The sequence below is a fragment of the Microcaecilia unicolor genome, chromosome 9 (genome assembly GCF_901765095.1).
Source record: "Microcaecilia unicolor chromosome 9, aMicUni1.1, whole genome shotgun sequence".
Taxonomy (NCBI): domain Eukaryota; kingdom Metazoa; phylum Chordata; class Amphibia; order Gymnophiona; family Siphonopidae; genus Microcaecilia; species Microcaecilia unicolor.
This window is the reverse complement of record NC_044039.1, coordinates 224,512,488-224,534,086: the sequence shown is the minus strand read 5'-3', so window position 1 is coordinate 224,534,086 and position 21,599 is coordinate 224,512,488. Positions and strand designations below refer to the sequence as shown.

The following is a 21,599-nucleotide window of genomic DNA, read 5'->3' as shown; positions in this document are numbered from 1 at the left end:
ATACATGTACAAACGCTATCCTCAGATTAGGCCTGTGTTGTCCTGCTGTTGCAAACAAGTCTTCTCCCTAAGAAGGTGGAGCCTCTGTAGAGCATTATTTCAACCAACCAGCGTTCCCAGGAGAACGTTCCTCAAATTCTGACTAACCAAGACAGCTGAGAACAGAATCATTTGATGTATTTTAAGAAAGGAGTATAATTTACAGTGTAAGCTAAAAATGAGGTCTCAGTGCTCAGAAGGAAATGTGCTGGACTGGCACCTACATGAAGCAATGAGCTCGCCGGCTCACAGCACAACGAACTTACAAATGCATGCTGATTAGGTCACCCCCTATTCCTCCCCAATGCTCAGTGGACAGAGCACCAAACAAGGACAATATTTCTGCCGTTAACCCTACACCAGCTCGGAGGTGGTGTCAGGGTTGTGCCAAGCACGGAGAGGAATAGGGAGACCGGTGTTGGCATCTTGGGTGGGCTCCCTTCAGAACTTGAAGAAGTTTAGCATTGGGCAAGAGAGAGGCAAGGCACTGTTTTGATATAAAGCGAACTGTTTGTTACAAGAAATAGTATGAACTTTGGATATCTGCCTGTTGCAGCGTTCCAGTAAAGCTGTGTTTTGCATTTAACAGAACCTGGAGAGGAGAGTTTCACTGGAGTGTGAGTAAAGTCAATTTACTCACAGACTGGTAAAGAAGTATTAAAAAGTGTGGCTTAAAAGAATATGGCTTAAAACCCTGTGGCCTACTGGGATCAAGCCCGGCCCTGGCCTGTGCCCAGCTCAGTGAAATACTTTTATTTGTGGCCCTGGTTCGGGAGACTCATCCGAACAGCTAGCTAGTGCCCTGAACTGATTTGTTGAGACCAGGGTAACAGGAAGAATGAGTGGAACAGGTCACACTGGAAGGATGAATGTGACAGGGCGCATCAGCAAGATGGGTGTGACAGAGTCCATTGAGAGGATGTGTGTGACAGAGTGGATCTGCAGGTGATTGATGGAACAGGACACCTCCTGGCTCGACCAGGTGCCCTGTGCCCCTGGCCCAGACAGTGAGCTCTCCAACTGAGGAGACTTGCATCCATGGTGACCAGAACCCACTGTTGGGGGATCCAGAGGAACCCCTCTCAGCAGGTGAACCGGACTGTCCCACCAGGCTAGACTGAGCCTCACCTTGGGCAGCAGAAGCAGAGGAGAACGGAAGTCCTGCAAGTATGGTACCCATTAGGACAACAGGGCCCCCTGCAGAGGGTACATTTGAGCTTTCGCTCAAGGCACCACCTCCAGTGTAGCAGCCATGGAACCCAAGAACTGCAAGTAATCCCAAATCGTGTGCTCTGGGAGATGGCACAACTGCACTGGAGCTTCTCTGAAAGAAAAAAAAAACATCTCTCCGGCCCTGTCAAGCAGACCCTGAGATACTCCGCTCACAGGACAAATCCCTCCTCTCAGTACCCTTCTCCACCACCGCCAACTCCAGGCTCCACCCATTCTGCCTCGCCTCACCCTATGCCTGGAATAAATTTCCTGAGTCCTTACGCCAAGCCCCTTCCCTACCCATCTTCAAATCGTTGCTCAAAGCCCACCTCTTCAATGTTGCTTTTGGCACCTAACCTTTATACCTTTCAGGAAATCTAGACTGCCCCAATTTGACTGACTGTACATTTGTCCTTTAGATTGTAAGCTCCTTTGAGCAGGGACTGTCCTTCTATGTTAAATTGTACAGCGCTGCGTAACCCTAGTAGCGCTTTAGAAATGTTAAATAGTAGCAGTAGTAGTAGTAGAACCGAGACAGGGCCAGATGGCTTTTGGACCAGTTCGCTATCCAGCCCAGGGATTCCAGAAAGGAAATGACCTGCAAGGAAAAAAGACAAAACAGACATAACTGGAGACTGGCAATTTCGATATACCAAAATAAAATAACAGCCTAATATTCTAAACTGATAGGTAGAGACATCACTGACACCAAATGCCTCTTCTCACTCTACAAAACATCAACAAGGTTACTATCCCATCCCAGGAAGCAGCTCCAATAGCCAAAGAGTTGGCCCTATACTTCAAAGAAAAAAATATGCGAAAATGAAGGCACAGTTCACAAGCCCAACAAATAAAAACTCTCTAGTGGACAGGTACTCCGATACCACAGTACCTGCCACCATGATCTGGCATAGCTTCCACACCATCAAACAAGAAGACCTGGGCCGACTCTCAACTAGATTCCTGCCCAACCTAAATTCAAATCCACAATCCACATCTGGCTAACAAACACTGTATCTGACGGTCTCTTCTCCCTTTCCCTAGGGAATATTATTCTTACTTCATTACTACAAAATAAACACGAATCGAGTGGAGGAGTGGCCTGGTGGTTAGGGTGGTGGACTTTGGTCCTGGGGAACTGATTCCCATTTCAGGCACAGGCAGCTCCTTGTGACTCTGGGCAAGTCACTTAACCCTCCATTGCCCCATGTAAGCCGCATTGAGCCTGCCATGAGTGGGAAAGCGCAGGGTACAAATGTAACAAAAAAAAAAAAAACTACAGACCAGTGGCCTCCATACCATTCCACACCATACAACTGACTGAATACCTGAAGAAATGTGATATCCTACTCCACTCTCAGTCAGGATTTCAAGCAAAGTTCACCACCAAAACTGTACTGTGTGCCTTAATAAATTATATAAACACACTAGTCATGGAATTCGATCTATTGAGAGCCTTCGATGTGGTCAACTACGAGCTACTAATAACTATATTAAACAACACTGGATTCACTAGTCAAGTCATAAAATGGTTTAGAGGATTCCTCACCCACTGATCCTACCTGGTAAAAATGAACAGATCCTATTCTGAAAGTTGGAATGCAAATAGCAGGGTCCCGCAAGCTTCGACACTGTCACCCATCCTGTTCAACATTCTCATGGCCTCACTGGGGTCTGTTGTAGTCACTGCTGGTTTCTGTGTTTTCACCTATGCAGACATTACAGTCCTAATCCCAACCCCGGAAAGTATGTGTACAATAACAGCCCACATAAAGCACTACATCTCCTGAATCACTGACTGAATGACAAACAATCACCTAAAACTGAACTGTAAAAACCCAAATTTCTCCTAGAAGGTCACCATACACCACAACTCAGAATCACACCTTCATAGCAAATGGTCTATCATATACCCTAGAATCCTCCCTGAAAATCCTTGGCATCACAATTGATCAGAACCTAACCTGAGAAGCGCAGGTAAATGGGATGGTAAAGAAATGTTTGTAACTCATGCGCAACCTTGGACACTTAAGGAAATACTTCATGCAAGACTACTTCAGACTCTAACTAAACTGGACTACTGCAATATCATACATAGGTACATAAGTATTGCCAAACTGGGAAAAACCAAAGGTCCATCAAGCCCAGCATCCTGTTTCCAACAGTAGCCAATCCAGGTCACAAATACCCGGCAAGATCCCCAAAATGTACAAAACATTTTATACTGCTTATCCCAGAAATAGTGGATTTTCCCCAAGTCCATTTAATAACGGTCTATGGACTTTTCCTTTAGGAAGCCGTCCAAACCTTTTTAAAACTCCGCTAAGCTAACCGCCTTTATCACATTCTCTGGCAACGAATTCCAGAGAATGTGGTAAAGGTTTAAGGTGGGTTAAGGTGGTTTTTGTGACAGAACATGGTTTCTTGAATTTTGGGGGTTTTATAGACTTGTGGTGTTCCAGACCTTGGCGGCCTGGTATGAGAATAGGCTGCCCAAAGACCCTACTGCGCAAACTACAAACAGTTAAAAACTAAGGGGCACTTTTACAAAGGCACGTTAGGTGCTACATATTGTCAGTGCACGCCTAGACGAAACTACTGCTCCCTCCGGTGGTAATTTTAGATTTGGCGCGTGCCCATAACACCCGGATGATTTATTCATTTATTTCCTCCCACACATGTTGTTTCCGGTGGTAATCGGCAGTTGGCACACAACAACTGGTCACCGCACGTGTAGTGCGTTAGCCCTTACTGCTAGATCAACGGATGGCGTTAAGGGCTCAGGCTGGTCTTGGATGCATGCCGGTTTCAGTTTTACCACATGCCTTTTTTCTGTCCCATTAAAAAAAAAGCCCTTTTTTACAGATGCAGTAAAAACTGACCTGGCACGCGCCCAATACATATGCCTACACCAGTGGCGTAGATACGTGGGGCCTGGGCCCTCGTTGATTTGGCCCTGGACCCCCCTACCAACGACCCGCCCAACCTCCCCTCCCGCCGCCAGCCCCCCGCCAGCAAAGGTAGGCGACGGTGAGTTGGCAGAGAGAGGGAGGTCGAGAGGGTCAGCGGCGGGGGGGGGCAAAGTCGGCAATGGCGGGGTGGGGGGCGGCGGCGGGGGTGGGGGGATCGGCGGCAGTGGGGGCAAAGTCGGCAATGGCGGGGGGAGGTCAGCGGCGCCAGGGGGGGGGCTAAAATGTGCCCCCTCACCTCGGGCTCTGGACCCCCCTCCCGCCAAAGTCTGGCTACGCCCCTGGCCTACACTACTGCAGGCCACTTTTTACCACGGCTTAGTAAAAGAAACCCCTTATTCATTGGCAAACTGAGGAAATTTGACCGGGTCTCCCACCTTTACAAACAGTTCCACTGGCTGCCCATTGAAGTCAGAATAGTTTAAAAACTCTGCTGTTGTACCTTCAAAATTATTCAAGGCATTGCCCCACCCTCTATATTCCCCCTTGTGACAACCTTGAACTCGAGCTACAGTACAAGAAATGCCCTCAAACTCTCCTTCCCATCTTACAAAGGTTTCCACTTTAAGAGAATCTTCTTACGTCTATTCTTATACCAGGCTGCCGAGATCTGGAACACCACAAGTCTATAAAAACCACAAAATTCAAGAAACCATGTTCTGTCACAAAAACCACCTTGACCCAGAAACACGTTCTACCTCAACTACCCTTCTGCAGAAGTATTTACTGCTCAAAACCCTTCAAATATTGCTAACTCCCTTCCAGACCAACTTTCTATATTCCATAAATAAATCTCTTTAGTCTTATATGTCAGACTCTATTATCTCATGTAAATCTTCAGAGTTGTAACCATTGCAATTACTATCACTGGTTGAGATCTTCTGTAATCCTCTTCGAACCTTTTGAGGTGTTAGTGGAATATAAGCCTCAGGTAAAGTAAAGAGATAATATTGCAATTAAATGACGTTTATGTGTTAGAAACCAATGTGAGAAATGTATTGCTCTTGATTTGTAAATCCTCGCATTCAGTATCATCAATGTGCTTTTTTATTCTGGATTCTGCATCAGGCTGGTTATAATGTCCGCAGTGTAGACCACAGTCTGGACTCCTTTACCCTATTTTAGTAAGAATCGAAACTAAGTACAAAACAGGAACATCTCAGTACTATTTTCTTGTTATTTGTCCACAGTTAAAGCTGGTAATGATGATTTTCTTTTACATGCTCTCACAAAGTTCCTGTCTCATTTAACTACATCTGTATTGACTTGGGAACCTACTACTACTACTATTTAGCATTTCTATAACGCTACAAGGCGTACGCAGCGCTGCACAAACATAGAAGAAAGACAGTCCCTGCTCAAAGAGCTATGTAATAAAAGTGAGCCAAGTATAGGACAATCAAGCCATTGTGACATCACTGATGAGGTTGGCTCTTATTGGTGGCCTGAGGCATTATGACATCACAATATCACCTCTGATTACAAGAGACTACTACTACTACTATTCAGCATTTCTATAGCGCTACAAGGCGTACGCAGCACTGCACAAACATAGAAGAAAGACAGTCCCTGCTCAAAGAGCTTACAATCTAATAGACAAAAAATAAAGTAAGCAAATCAAATCAATTAATGTGAACGGGAGGGAAGAGAGGAGGGTAGGTGGAGGCGAGTGGTTACGAGTCAAAAGCAATGTTAAAGAGGTGGGCTTTCAGTCTAGATTTAAAGGTGGCCAAGGATGGGGCAAGACGTAGGGGCTCAGGAAGTTTATTTCAGGCGTAGGGTGCAGCGAGACAGAAGGCGCGAAGTCTGGAGTTGGCAGTAGTGGAGAAGGGAACAGATAAGAAGGATTTATCCATGGAGCGGAGTGCACGGGAAGGGGTGTAGGGAAGGACGAGTGTGGAGAGATACTGGGGAGCAGCAGAGTGAGTACATTTATAGGTTAGTAGAAGAAGTTTGAACAGGATGCGAAAACGGATAGGGAGCCAGTGAAGGGTCTTGAGGAGAGGGGTAGTATGAGTAAAGCGACCCTGGCGGAAGATGAGACGGGCAGCAGAGTTTTGAACCGACTGGAGAGGGGAGAGGTGACTAAGTGGGAGGCCAGCAAGAAGCAGATTGCAGTAGTCTAAACGAGAGGTGACAAGGGTGTGGACTTGTTGAGAAGTCCTTGTTAAAATGGCTGTCCCAGTTTTCAGCCTGCGCTTGCGGTTCCTGGGACTGGAGGGTAATAATCTCCTGCAGGTGTAGCAAAGGGCTGCCTGCCGACCACAAGCTCTGACAATCCCCAGTGGGCCTCATTGCACAAGAACCGCTTCTGTTACATGGATCGCTGGGAGGAGCTTATAGGACCCTCAACCTATTGAACATTTTTGGCCTATGGTTTTGGTCCTGCCTCTACGCCAAAAGGATCCAGCAGGAGAAAGTAGAGACTGATCAAAAAAGGATGAATCCAACGCTGAGTTTTCCGGTATGATTCTCGACCAGCCTGAGAGAATTGCAGTCCTTTGGTTCTATATTCATAGTATATCTGCTTGTTCTCTTAGATGATTTGTTTTTCACCCCTGATGTAGGCGTTGTGATACGCCGAAACACAGGTCTTTGAACATTTGCACAGGGGCGTAGCCAGTCAAGAGATTTTGGGTGGGCCTAGGCAAGAAGTGGGTGGGCACCAAGTGTTCTCCCCTTCACCCATCACCAAAAACAAAATTCTCAGCTGGCGGGAAAACGTTTCTTTCCACCTTAGCAGTCTGCAGCAGGCATGCGCTGAAAACTGAGCATGCGCAGGTGCTGGTATCTTGGAGAATAGCGTTTTCATTACCATCAGGGGGAAGTCTTCTGCTGGCGGAGCTTGGGATCCCCACCTGCTATCGCTAATACGTGTGCTGCTGTTGGATGGGCCTGAGCCCTAATTGGGTGGGCCCCGGCTCACCCAGGCCCACCTGTGGCTACGCCACTGCATTTGCATCGATAAAAGTAGGTTTTTCTTACATCTCCAGTGTTGGATTCAGCCTTTTGATCAGCCTCTACTTTCTCCTGCTTGGTCCTACCTCTTCCACTCATCCACGTCTTTAACATTAGCTAATACGCAACTGAGGATAATGTACGTCACCTATCCTTATGCCACAATGACCTGTATAAATAGCAGGAGCAATTCTACTACGCCAGGAGATATGGCAGACATCTGGCAGACATGTCCACACGTTCAATCTGTTTGGAAAATGATGATTACATACATCTCCAATTTAGTCCAGCTATTCCCTTAGATCCAGCCTTTCTTCTTCTCGACATGCCTGTTCAGCATTTACTCTTTTGTTCATTTAGGCTTCATTAAGCAATTACTTCTAGTTGCCAAGGTCTGTATCATAGGAGCTGGCTCTGTGGGTGCTGTGGGTGCTTCAGCACCCTCAATATTGAGAAAATTCCTTGTATGTGTCCAGGGAGGGGTTATTTCCATTGGGCTTAGCACCCCCAATAATTTTGAAAAGTTGGCGCCTATGGTCTGTATTGTCTATCTTACCCTCCCAACACTTTTGGCTGGAAAAGGTTTGGCAGGTAGCTGGAATGGAGTGACTTTTTTTTTGTACAGTTTTATTACTTCACAGTACGCCTGGGACTGTGGGGTTTATGTTGCCGTTAGTAAGATTACACCAGAATCAGAAATGCTTTTGTATGTTGCGTTTCAATGGCAAATGCCCTAGCTGTGCTCTGCACTCATTGCTGGGGGAGGGCCAGGGGGTTCTGTGGATGCAGAATTTGTTGGACTTTAATACCATATGGGGGGAAGCGAATGTATGTTGGGGAACTGTGGCTTAATGGGAACTGAAGAGCAGCCCTCTCAATATGGCTTTCCTAGCTGTGGTTATCTTTGGAGGTGGGGCAGAGTTTAAGTGCAGCAAGTGGTGGGTTTTTGTCTTTGAAAAAATTGTCAACCCGGGTCCCCGAGAAGCAGCAGGAGCCAACATTTCCCTTATAGCCCTCCATCTCCTCCACTTCTCCCCGCCACCCCTCTCCCCAGTCCCAACATTTCCCCAGGTCATTGAAGGAGGAGAAAGAGAGCTTGGGACATTACAGACATGGTGGTAGGAGGAAAATGGACTTATTAGAACCAATGCCTTTTTTTTTTTTGGCCTGGTGAGGTGCAAGGGAGAGAGAAGTAAGTTTAAGGAGCAAGTAACCACTGCTCACTTGCCCTGTCCTTTTATCCTCACCTCTTTATTTCCTTACCTTTAATTGTTCTGTCTGTCTGCCTGTCTTATCTAGATTGTGAGCTCTTTGAGCAGGGACTGTCTTTTTGTATATGGTGTACAGCACTGCGTATGCCTTGTAGCGCTATAGAAATGATAAGTAGTAGTAGTAATAATGTAGAAGCCTGCCCTTGCAGATCAGCAACGCGGCCGCGCAGGCTTCTGTTTCTGTGAGTCTGACGTCCTGCACGTATGTGCAGGACGTCAGACTCACAGAAACAGAAGCCTGCGCGGCTGCATTGCTGATCTACATGGAATGTTGCTAGTGGAGGATTAGCCTAGTGGTTAGTGCAGTGGAACATGGAATGTTGTTACTATTTGCGATTCTGGAATGTTGCTACTATTGGAGATTCTGTTGCTACTATTTGAGATTCTACATGGAATGTTGCTACTATTGGAGATTCTGTTGCTACTATTGAGATTCTACATAGAATGTTGCTACTATTGAGATTCTGTTGCTACTATTTGAGATTCTACATGGAATGTTGCTATTCCACTAGCAACATTCCATATTTAGACAGTGAGCTCTTTGAGCAGGGACTGTCTTTTTGTGTATGGTGTATAGCGCTGCGTATGCCTTGTAGTGCTATAGAAGTGATAAGTAGTAGTAGTAAGAGGGGAAAGAAGAGAGACAGTGGGGCACAAACAGGTGAATGTGAGGTGGGGTTGTGTCTTGGAATAGTAAGAAAGAAAGAATGGGGGCAAAAGGGGGTACAGATGAAAGAGTTCAGAGTGGCAAGAGAGGAAGAGAGATGGGTTAGGGCTGAGGTAGGCAAAGGAGGGAAAGGAGGGGTGGTGGGACGTTCAGAGCACAAGGAGGGAAGAGTAAAGGGATAAGGACAGGCAGGAGAGTGGGGACTTAGGTTAGGATAGGAAGGGAGGGGGGGGGGGGTATTATTTTGGTGCTGTTATGCCCCTCTTTTTGTTTGGCAGATTTACTGAATCCAAGAACATAAGAAGTCACACCGGGTCCGACCAATGGTCCATCTAGCCCAGTATCCTGTTTTCACAAGTACCTGGCAGAAACCCGAATCATGGCAATATTCCATACTACCAATCCCAGGGCAAGCAGTTGCTTCCCATGTCTGCCTCAATAGCAGACTATAGACTTTTCCTCCAGGAATTTATCCAAACCTTTTTGAACCCAGATACGCTAACCGCTGTTACCACATCCTCCAGCAAAAAGTTCCAGAGCTTAACTATTCGTTGCGTGAAAAAATATTTCCTCCTATTTGTTTTTAAAGTATTTCTATGTAACTTCCTCAAGTGTCCCCTAGTCTTTGTACCTTTGGAACGAGTAAAAAAATCACTTTACTTCTACTCGTTCTGCACCACTCAGGATTTTGTAGATCTCAATCATATCTGCCCTCAGCCCTCTCTTTTCCAAGCTGAAGAGCCCTAACCTCTTTAGCCTTTCCTCATACGAGAGGAGTTCCATCCCCTTCATCATTTTGGTTGCTCTTCTTTGAACCTTTTCTAATTCCACTATATCTTTTTTTGAGATACTGCGACCAGAACTGAACGCAATTCTCAAGGTGTGGATGCACCATGGAGTGATACAAAGGCATTATAGTATTTTGGGTCTTATTCACCATCCCTTTCCTAATAATTCCTAGCATCCTGTTGGCTTGTTGTCCTGCCACCACACACTGCAGAAGATTTCAGCGTATTATCTACAATGACTCCCAGGTCTTTTTCTTGAGTGCTGACCCCCAAAGTGGATCCTAGCATAGGGTAACTATGATTCGGATTATTCTTTCCAATGTGCATCACCTTGCACCAGTTCCAGTACTGATCCCTGCGGCACTCCACTGTTCACCCCTGCTATAAATGTCACCACACACCATTGGGGAAGGGGAAGGTCTTCAGCTGCCCCCGGCAGAGAACAGAGGGGGGTTTACATGTCTGAAGGTTCGCCTGATTGTAATTTTTGATAATTCGCTTCAATATTTCTAGTATTGCTATCTCTTGCTCATTCTGCCCTGGAGTGAGGAAGGGGATTTAGCTCCTGAAAATGAGTGAAAAATGCGTTTTTCCCACTCATGGCAGGCTCAATGTGGCTTACATATTGTATACAGGTACTTATTTGTACATGGGGCAATGGAGGGTTAAGTGATTTGCCCAGAGTCACAAGGAGCTGCCTGTGCCTGAAGTGGGAATCCAACTCAATTCCTCAGTTCCCCAGGACCAAAGTCCACCACCCTAACCACTAGGCCACTCCTCCACTGTTGCTACTATTTGAGATTCTTCCTGGAATGTTGCTATTCCACTAGCAACATTCCATGTAGAAGTCGGCCCTTGCAGATCACCAATGTGGCTGCGCAGGACGTCAGACTCACAGAAACAGAAGCCTGCGCAGCCTTCTACATGGAATGTTGCTAGTGGAATAGCAACATTCCATGTAGAATCTCCAATAGTAGCAATATTCCTTTTCTCTCCAAATTACTTGAGCGTGCTGTTCACCCCCGCTGCCTTGATTTTCTTTCCTCACATGCTATTCTTGACCCACTACAATCTGGTTTTCGCCCTCTCCACTCAACCGAAACTGCGCTTACTAAAGTCTCCAATGACCTATTACTGGCTAAATCCAGAGGTCAATATTCCATCCTCATTCTTCTTGATCTTTCCGCTGCTTTTGACACTGTCGATCACAGCATACTTCTCGATACCCTGTCCTCACTTGGATTCCAGGGCTCTGTCCTTTCCTGGTTCTCTTCCTACCTCTCCCTCCGCACCTTTAGTGTTCACTCTGGTGGATCCTCTTCTACTGCTATCCCTCTGCCTGTCGGCGTACCTCAGGGTTCTGTTCTTGGTCCACTCCTATTTTCTATCTACACTTCTTCCCTTGGTTCATTAATCTCATCCCATGGCTTTTCCTACCATCTCTATGCTGATGACTCCCAAATCTACCTTTCTACCCCTGATATCTCACCTTGCATCCAAACCAAAGTTTCAGCGTGCTTGTCTGACATTGCTGTCTGGATGTCTCAACGCCACCTGAAATTAAATATGACCAAAACCGAGCTTCTCATTTTCCCCCCCAAACCACCTCCCCGCTCCCCCCGTTTTCTATTTCTGTTGATGGCTCTCTCATTCTCCCTGTCTCCTCAGCTTGAAACCTTGGGGTCATCTTTGACTCTTCTCTCTGCTTCTCTGCTCATATCCAGCAGACCGCCAAGACCTGTCGTTTCTTTCTTTACAACATCCGTAAAATCCGCCCCTTTCTTTCCGAGCACTCTACCAAAACGCTCATCCACACCCTTGTCACCTCTCGTTTAGACTACTGCAATCTGCTTCTTGCTGGCCTCCCACTTAGTCACCTCTCCCCTCTCCAGTCAGTTCAAAACTCTGCTGCCCGTCTTATCTTCCGCCAGGGTCGCTTTACTCATACTACCCCTCTCCTCAAGACCCTTCACTGGCTCCCTATCCGTTTTCGCATCCTGTTCAAACTTCTTCTACTAACCTATAAATGTACTCACTCTGCTGCTCCCCAGTATCTCTCCTCTTCAATCCCTACACCCCTTCCCGTGCACTCCGCTCCATGGATAAATCCTTCTTATCTGTTCCCTTCTCCACTACTGCCAACTCCAGACTTCGCGCCTTTTGTCTTGCTGCACCCTACGCCTGGAATAAACTTCCTGAGCCCCTACGTCTTGCCCCATCCTTGGCCACCTTTAAATCTAGACTGAAAGCCCACCTCTTTAACATTGCTTTTGACTCGTAACCACTTGCCTCCACCTACCCTCCTCTCTTCCTTCCCGTTCACATTAATTGATTTGATTTGCTTACTTTATTTATTTTTTGTCTATTAGATTGTAAGCTCTTTGAGCAGGGACTGTCTTTCTTCTATGTTTGTGCAGCGCTGCGTATGCCTTGTAGCACTATAGAAATGCTAAATAGTAGTAGTAGTAGAATCTCCAGTAGTAGCAACATTCCATGTAGAATCTCCAGTAGTAGCAACATTCCATGTAGAATCTCCAATAGTATCTATTTTATTTTTGTTACATTTGTACCCTGCGCTTTCCCACTCATGGCAGGCTCAATGCGGCTTACATGGGGCAATGGAGGGTTAAGTGACTTGCCCAGAGTCACAAGGAGCTGCCTGTGCCTGAAGTGGGAATCGAACTCAGTTCCACAGTTCCCCAGGACCAAAGTCCACCACCCTAACCACTAGGCCACTCCTCCGTCAGTTTTTATTCTTTTTTTGGGTTTTACTTATGAGCTTTTATTTGTCTACCTTTTAGCAGTTAGTGATTCAGCTTGTTTGTTATATGTCTGTCTGCCTTCACTTTTCTTGGTCTGTCTTTTATTTATTCCAGATGTTACCCTCACAAACTTCCCATTTCCCCCTTTTTACAGCCTGGAAATTTTCTCACAACACCTTTAGTTCTCCTGCTTTGTACATCCAGTGTAATAGATCTTAGGTTATTTTTTTGATTTCTGGTTGATTCTTGTTTTGGCCAGAGGCTGGTGCTAAATTTGGGTCAGTACAGTACTCTAAGAGGCTGCAGTTGGTTTTTTTTTTTCCAGACCCAAAAGTCCTCCCCTCGTAGGTGTCTGAGAATGAAGGCTCTCCTCCTTTAGCTGTAAGTTTCTTCTCGTCTCTGAAAATGTCGGGGTTTTTCTGGGTATTTCACACATCTCTCTTTCCAGATATGTTTTCTTAATAATATTTTTCTGTGAAGTTTCCGCTCACATGACTTCCAGCTTCATGTCCCCCTCAGTACCTCTCCAAAACCACAGAGAGTGGCACCGAAAGCCTGTGATGTCCTTGATAGGAGAGTAGACACACACAGACAGCAATGCACAAGAGCGAGACAGACATGTCCCAGGACTCAGACAGCAACGATCAGAGCTGCTGCAGTTCACCTCCACTCAGCAACAAACAGGTAATGCTCTGCAAACCTCGAGTCCTGCTCTGTGCATAGTATTGGGGGGGGGGGGGGTCTCCTGCCGCATGGACCCTGCACACAGCAAAAGAGCACAATGAACGGACGGTGGTGGGAGATTTTAACCTGCTGCAATATCTCAGCCGTAGAGATCAAGAGTGAAAATACAGGTCCTGATACTTAGAGATGGGCCGAGCCTTTCTAACGAGGAGCTGCTCCCCGATTTATATCATTATTATAATTTCTATACTGGATGTTTGCAGCGGTGCAGACACACATATGAATGTTCTTCCATGCTATCTAGTATGGTATCATTCGTACTCTGCTGACATTTATCATATTTCTGTTATGCGATGGTTCTGCAGTGCTGTTAAATGTGTAATTTGTCTGATACTGTTTCATGTTAGTTTTATTATTAAGTTTCAATTTACTGTTTTCATGTTTATCTCATTTATTGAGTGGCCTAGTGGTTAGGGTGGTGGACTTTGGTCCTGAGGAACTGAGTTCAATTCCCACTTCAGGCACAGGCAGCTCCTTGTGACTCTGGGCAAGTCACTTAACCCTCCATTGCCCCATGTAAGCCGCATTGAGCCTGCCATGAGTGGGAAAGCGCAGGGTACAAATGTAACAAAAATAAAATAGATACTACTGGAGATTCTACACGGAATGTTGCTACTATTGGAGATTCTACATGGAATGTTGCTACTATTGGAGATTCTACATGGAATGTTGCTACTATTGGACATTCTACATGGAATGTTGCTATTTCACTAGCAACATTCCATTTAGAAGGCTGCGCAGGCTTCTGTTTCTGTGAGTCTGACGTCCTGCACGTACGTGCAGGACGTCAGACTCACAGAAGCAGAAGCCTGCGCGGCCACACTGGTGATCTGCAAGGGCCGACTTCGCTAGTGGAATAGCAACATTCTATGTAGAATCTCAAATAGTAGCAACAGTGGAGGAGTGGCCTAGTGGTTAGGGTGGTGGACTTTGGTCCTGAGGAACTGAGTTTGATTCCCACTTCAGGCACAGGCAGCTCCTTGTGACTCTGGGCAAGTCACTTAACCCTCCATTGCCCCATGTAAGCCGCATTGAGCCTGCCATGAGTGGGAAAGCGCAGGGTACAAATGTAACAAAAATAAAATAGATACTACTGGAGATTCTACACGGAATGTTGCTACTATTGGAGATTCTACATGGAATGTTGCTACTATTGGAGATTCTACATGGAATGTTGCTACTATTGGACATTCTACATGGAATGTTGCTATTTCACTAGCAACATTCCATTTAGAAGGCTGCGCAGGCTTCTGTTTCTGTGAGTCTGACGTCCTGCACGTACGTGCAGGACGTCAGACTCACAGAAGCAGAAGCCTGCGCGGCCACACTGGTGATCTGCAAGGGCCGACTTCGCTAGTGGAATAGCAACATTCTATGTAGAATCTCAAATAGTAGCAACAGTGGAGGAGTGGCCTAGTGGTTAGGGTGGTGGACTTTGGTCCTGAGGAACTGAGTTTGATTCCCACTTCAGGCACAGGCAGCTCCTTGTGACTCTGGGCAAGTCACTTAACCCTCCATTGCCCCATGTAAGTCGCATTGAGCCTGCCATGAGTGGGAAAGCGCAGGATACAAATGTAACAAAAATAAAATAGATACTATTGGAGATTCTAGATGGAATGTTGCTACTATTGGAGATTCTACACGGAATGTTGCTACTATTGAGATTATGTTGCTACTATTGGAGATTCTACATGGAATGTTGCTACTATTGGAGATTCTACATGGAATGTTGCTATTCCACTAGCAACATTCCATGTACAAGGCTGCGCAGGCTTCTGTTTCTGTGAGTCTGACGTACGTACAGGACGTCAGACTCACAGAAGCAGAAGCCTGCGCGGCCACATTGGTGATTTGCAAGGGCCGACTTCTACATGGAATGTTGCTAGTGGAATAGCAACATTCCATGTAGAATCTCCAATAGTAGCAACAGTGGAGGAGTGGCCTAGTGGTTAGAGTGGTGGATTTTGGTCCTGGGGAACTGAGGAACTGAGTTTGATTCCCACTTCAGGCACAGGCAGCTCCTTGTGACTCTGGGCAAGTCACTTAACCCTCCATTGTCCCATGTAAGCCGCATTGAGCCTGCCATGAGTGGGAAAGCGCGGGGTACAAATGTAACAAAAATAAAATAGATACTATTGGAGATTCTAGATGGAATGTTGCTACTATTGGAGATTCTACACGGAATGTTGCTACTATTGAGATTATGTTGCTACTATTGGAGATTCTACATGGAATGTTGCTACTATTGGAGATTCTACATGGAATGTTGCTATTCCACTAGCAACATTCCATGTACAAGGCTGCGCAGGCTTCTGTTTCTGTGAGTCTGACGTACGTGCAGGACGTCAGACTCACAGAAGCAGAAGCCTGCGCGGCCACATTGGTGATTTGCAAGGGCCGACTTCTACATGGAATGTTGCTAGTGGAATAGCAACATTCCATGTAGAATCTCCAATAGTAGCAACAGTGGAGGAGTGGCCTAGTGGTTAGAGTGGTGGATTTTGGTCCTGGGGAACTGAGGAACTGAGTTTGATTCCCACTTCAGGCACAGGCAGCTCCTTGTGACTCTGGGCAAGTCACTTAACCCTCCATTGTCCCATGTAAGCCGCATTGAGCCTGCCATGAGTGGGAAAGCGCGGGGTACAAATGTAACAAAAATAAAATAGATACTATTGGAGATTCTACATGGAATGTTGCTACTATTGGAGATTCTACATGGAATGTTGCTACTATTGGACATTCTACATGGAATGTTGCTATTTCACTAGCAACATTCCATGTAGAAGGCTGCGCAGGCTTCTGTTTCTGTGAGTCTGACGTCCTGCACGTACGTGCAGGACGTCAGACTCACAGAAGCAGAAGCCTGCGCGGCCACACTGGTGATCTGCAAGGGCCGACTTCGCTAGTGGAATAGCAACATTCTATGTAGAATCTCAAATAGTAGCAACAGTGGAGGAGTGGCCTAGTGGTTAGGGTGGTGGACTTTGGTCCTGAGGAACTGAGTTGGATTCCCACTTCAGGCACAGGCAGCTCCTTGTGACTCTGGGCAAGTCACTTAACCCTCCATTGCCCCATGTAAGCCGCATTGAGCCTGCCATGAGTGGGAAAGCGCAGGGTACAAATGTAACAAAAATAAAATAGATACTATTGGAGATTCTACATGGAATGTTGCTACTATTGGAGATTCTACATGGAATGTTGCTACTATTGGACATTCTACATGGAATGTTGCTATTTCACTAGCAACATTCCATGTAGAAGGCTGCGCAGGCTTCTGTTTCTGTGAGTCTGACGTCCTGCACGTACGTGCAGGACGTCAGACTCACAGAAGCAGAAGCCTGCGCGGCCACACTGGTGATCTGCAAGGGCCGACTTCGCTAGTGGAATAGCAACATTCTATGTAGAATCTCAAATAGTAGCAACAGTGGAGGAGTGGCCTAGTGGTTAGGGTGGTGGACTTTGGTCCTGAGGAACTGAGTTGGATTCCCACTTCAGGCACAGGCAGCTCCTTGTGACTCTGGGCAAGTCACTTAACCCTCCATTGCCCCATGTAAGCCGCATTGAGCCTGCCATGAGTGGGAAAGCGCAGGGTACAAATGTAACAAAAATAAAATAGATACTATTGGAGATTCTACATGGAATGTTGCTACTATTGGAGATTCTACATGGAATGTTGCTACTATTGGACATTCTACATGGAATGTTGCTATTTCACTAGCAACATTCCATGTAGAAGGCTGCGCAGGCTTCTGTTTCTGTGAGTCTGACGTGCAGGACGTCAAACTCACAGAAGCAGAAGCCTGCGCGGCCACACTGGTGATCTGCAAGGGCCGACTTCGCTAGTGGAATAGCAACATTCCATGTAGAATCTCCAATAGTAGCAACAGTGGAGGAGTGGCCTAGTGGTTAGGGTGGTGGACTTTGGTCCTGGGGAACTGAGGAACTGAGTTTGATTCCCACTTCAGGCACAGGCAGCTCCTTGTGACTCTGGGCAAGTCACTTAACTCTCCATTGCCCCATGTAAGCCGCATTGAGCCTGCCATGAGTGGGAAAGCGCAGGGTACAAATGTAACAAAAATATATATTTGGTCATTTTTACTATTGTTATGCTGTTAACAAAATTGTAAGTTTTATGTACCTGTTGTACATAAAGGTGCTAAATATATCCCAATATGTAAATACATTAATAGTCCCTGTTCTTGAAACTTGCAATTTGTAAGAAAAACAGAGAGGACACCCACCAAAACGAGCAGGAAGTTTCACATTAACCCCCCACCCCACCGTTTACAAAGCCGCCTGGCGTTGCCGACACAGCCCATTCAAAGTGAACGAGCGGCGCCTGCAGTACCGCACCGCCAGCCATTAGCACAGCTTTGTAAACAGGGGCCTAAGGCAGAAAGTCCTTGGCTGTACTTGAATTCAAGAAAGCATGGGCAAGCACAGAGATCTTTGACAGAGAGGAAGGGATTGTAGAGCTCATTAATTGTACATAAGTATTGCCACACTGGGACAGACCGAAGGTCCATCAAGCCCAGAATCCTGTTTCCAACAGTGGCCAATCCAGGTCACAAATACGTGGCAAGATCCCAAAAAAGTACAATTCATTTTATGCTACTTATCCCAGAAATAAGCAGTGGATTTCCCCTAAGTCCATTTTAATAATGGTCTATGGACTTTTCCTTTAGGAAACCGTCCAAACCTTTTTTAAACCCTGCTAAGCTAACTGTCTTTACCACATTCTCTGGCAACGAATTCCAGAGGATTTCAGAGGGAGAGGAAGGGATTGTAGAGATTAGTAGCTGGAATGGATGGACAGACTAGATAGGCTGTATGGTCTTTATTTGCTGTCATGTTCTCTGTGTCTATGGCTGGGAGGATTTAAGGTAACTGGTTACAAGTGGAAGCTGGGATTTGTAGTTATGGAGTGTTGCTACGATTTGGGTTTCTTCCAGGTACTTGTGACCTGGCTTGGTCACTGTTTGGAAAACAGGATACTGGGCTAGATGGACCATTGGTCTGACCCAGTATGGCTACTCTTATGTTCTTAGATTTTGATTGAATATCATGAGGTGTGATATTAGGACAGAGGATTTCAGATGATTTTGGTTATCCTTTCCAAAGGAATGGATCCAAAGAAGCTTAGTGGAGATTAAATGGAAACACAGGTAATTGGGAAGCAAAGCCAGTGCTGGGCAGACTTCTACGGCCTGAATAGATTTGGATATGTTGGAGTGGAAGCTTTTCAGTGGCTTCGATGACAACTTCAGAAGTTTTAGAACAAGGCCAGTGCCGGGCAGACTTGTACAGTCTCTGCCCTAAAAATGACAAGGACAAATCAAGATCAGGTATATATATGAAGTACCACATCTTACCTTATGTAATGAGTTTATCTTGTTGGGCAGATTGGATGGACCTTACAGGTCTTTATCTGCCGTCATCTACTATGTTATGGCTGTTGTTCTGATCTGCTTGTTCTTATTTTGTGTGAATAGGGCAGAGAGGTTCTGCCTGAGGCAGCTTTTAATCCCAGCGGTCAATTTGCAGCCACAAACCAACAGAATAAAGGTAACCATAGCTTTTCGAAAGCACATCGCTGAAAGCCCTAGATAAGATGCCACTTACGTGGATACGTTTTCTGTTTATCCACTTCAATAGATAAATTTTGGGTCAGAACCTGACTGTGCCCCCTTTTTAAGTGGATACGTTTGGCTATTTAGTCACTTAAATGAACCAGACCTTTTAAAAACACCATGGGGTTGATATTCACTGGCCAAAACAGCTCCTGACTGCTGAAATGGCTTGTGCGGGGCAACCCACCGATATGCAGCAGTGTTTCACCAGGCAGTGCCACTGAACACCAGCACAGACCACTAAAGTGAAAGCGGTCCAGGGGCGGAGTCGGCACTTGTCCATCTAGGTTATGCAGCCAAATCTTCATGCGATGCTGCTTAGGCTGAATATCGCAATTAACCACATAAGCGATAGCTGGCCACATTAATCTGGATATTCAGTGCCGCTGCCCGGACATAACCCAGTATTGAATATCCAGAGATAGTACCAGCAGTGGCTGAAGAAAGGCTCACGATTGCTGGACGTAAGAATAGCCACACTAGGTCACAAGAATGTCCATCTAGCCCAGCATCCTGTTTCCAACAGTGGCCAATCCAGGTCACAAGTACCTGCAGAAACTCAAATAGTAGCAACATTTCATGCTACCAATTCCAGGGCAAGCAGTGACTTCCCCGTGTCTGTCTCAATAGCAGACTATGGACTTTTCCTCCAGGAACTTGTCCAAACCTTTTTTTAACCTAGATACGCTGACCGCTGTTACTACATCTTACAGCAAAGAGTTCAACAGCTTCACTAATCTTTGAATGAAGAAATATTTCCTCCCATTTGTTTTTAAAAGTATTTCCATGTAATTTCATTGAGTGTCCCCTGGTCTTTGTACTTTTGGAAAGACTGAAAAATCGACTAGTTTTTACCTGTTCTACTCCACTCAGGATTTTGTACACCTCAATCATATCTCCCCTCGTCCATCTCTTTTCCAAGCTTAAGAGCCCTAACCTCTTCAGCCTTTCCTCATATGGGAGCAGTTCTATCCCATTTATCATTTTGGTTGCTCTTCTTTGAACCTTTTCTAATTCCGCTATATCTTTTTTGAGATACGACAACCAGAATTGAACATAATACTCAAGGTCGAACCATGGAGTGATACAGAGGCATTGTAATATTCTTGGTCTTATTTCGCATCCCTTTTGTCCTGTTGGCTTTTTTTGGCTGTCGCCGCACACTGGCCAGAAGATTTCAGTATATTGCCTACAGTGACACCCAGATCTTTTTCTTGAGTGATGACTCCTAAGGTGAATCTTAGCATCAGGTAATTATGATTTGGATTATTCTTTCCAATGTGCATCACTTTGCATTTGTCCACATTAAATTTCGTCTGCATTTGGACGCCCAGTCTTTCAATTTCCTAAGGTCTTCCTGCAATTTTTCACAATCCGCAAATGTTTTAACAACTTTGAATAGTTTAGTGTCATCTGCAAATTTACCTGCCTGTTTACAAAGCCACACGACAATGCTGACGCAGCCCGTTCAAAGTGGATGGTCTGTGTCGGCATTAACGCACTGGCAACCGCTAGTGTGGCTTTGTAAACAGGGGGGTTAATTATTTCACTTGTTCTGAGTTCCAGATCACTTATAAATATGTTAAATAGCACTGGTACCAGTACAGATCAGGGGCGTAGCTACGTGGGGCCACGGGGGCCTGGGCTCCCGTAGATTTGGCCCTGGACCCCCTGCCGACGACCCTCTCGACCTCCCGCCGCCAACCCGCCGTCACCGTCTGCTACCTTTGCTGGCGGGGAACCCCAACCCCCGCCAGCCAAGGTCCTCTTCTTCTTTCATTCTGTTTCTGAGTCTGACGTGCAGGTAGATAACAGCGGGGGAGGGTTGGCAGTGGGAGGGGGGTTGAGAGGGTCGTTGGCGGGGGAGGTAAAAGTTGTTGTTGGTGGTGGCGGCGGATCGACAATGGCGGGGGGGGGGGGGTCGGCAGTGCCGGGGGGGGGGGCTAAAATGTGCCCCCTCACCTTGGGTTCTGGACCCCCCTCCTACCGAAGTCTGGCTATGCCCCTGGTACAAATCCCTGGGGCACTCCTTAATTTACCCTCCTCCATTGAGAGAAATGACCGTTTAACCCTACCCTCTGTTTTCTGTCCAATAACCAGTTCCTAACCCACAACAGAACATTGCCTCCTATCCCATGACTGTAATTTTCTTAGGAGTCTCTTGAGGGAGTTTGTCAAAAGTTTTCTGAAAATCCAGATACACTACATCAACCGGCTGACCTTTATCCACATGTTTATTCAGACCGTCAAAGAAATGAAGCAAATTGGTGAGGCAAAACTTCCCTCAGCTGAAGCCATGCTGACTCTGTCCCATTAAACCAGGTTTCTCTATGTGTTGCATGATTTTATTCTTTATAATAGTTTCCACTATTTTGCCTGGGACTGATGTCAGGCTTCCTGAATCACCCCTGGATCCCTTTTAAGTACCTGAAGATTGGCCAAGAGGTTACGGATCACTAACAGCAGATCAGAATTTCATGTTTGAGTGTCAGCTAAATATATAGATAGCGCTACATAAAGAGGAATCAAAGTGGATGGTGAGGGGCAGGGTGGAAGGGG

The 21,599-nt window shown here is 46.0% G+C and overlaps 1 protein-coding gene across 1 annotated transcript in view; it reads left to right on the top strand.

The window, feature by feature from the left end:
• Positions 1-12,758: 12,758 nt before the first annotated feature.
• The window catches only part of BATF (basic leucine zipper ATF-like transcription factor), a 38,438-nt gene continuing 29,597 nt past the window's right edge, over positions 12,759-21,599 (top strand). The window contains exons 1-2 of the mRNA XM_030215406.1: positions 12,759-13,047; positions 13,186-13,350. Coding sequence (XP_030071266.1) covers positions 13,264-13,350 — 87 coding nt within the window. The 5' untranslated portion in view covers positions 12,759-13,047; positions 13,186-13,263. The remainder of the gene's footprint in view (positions 13,048-13,185; positions 13,351-21,599) is intronic.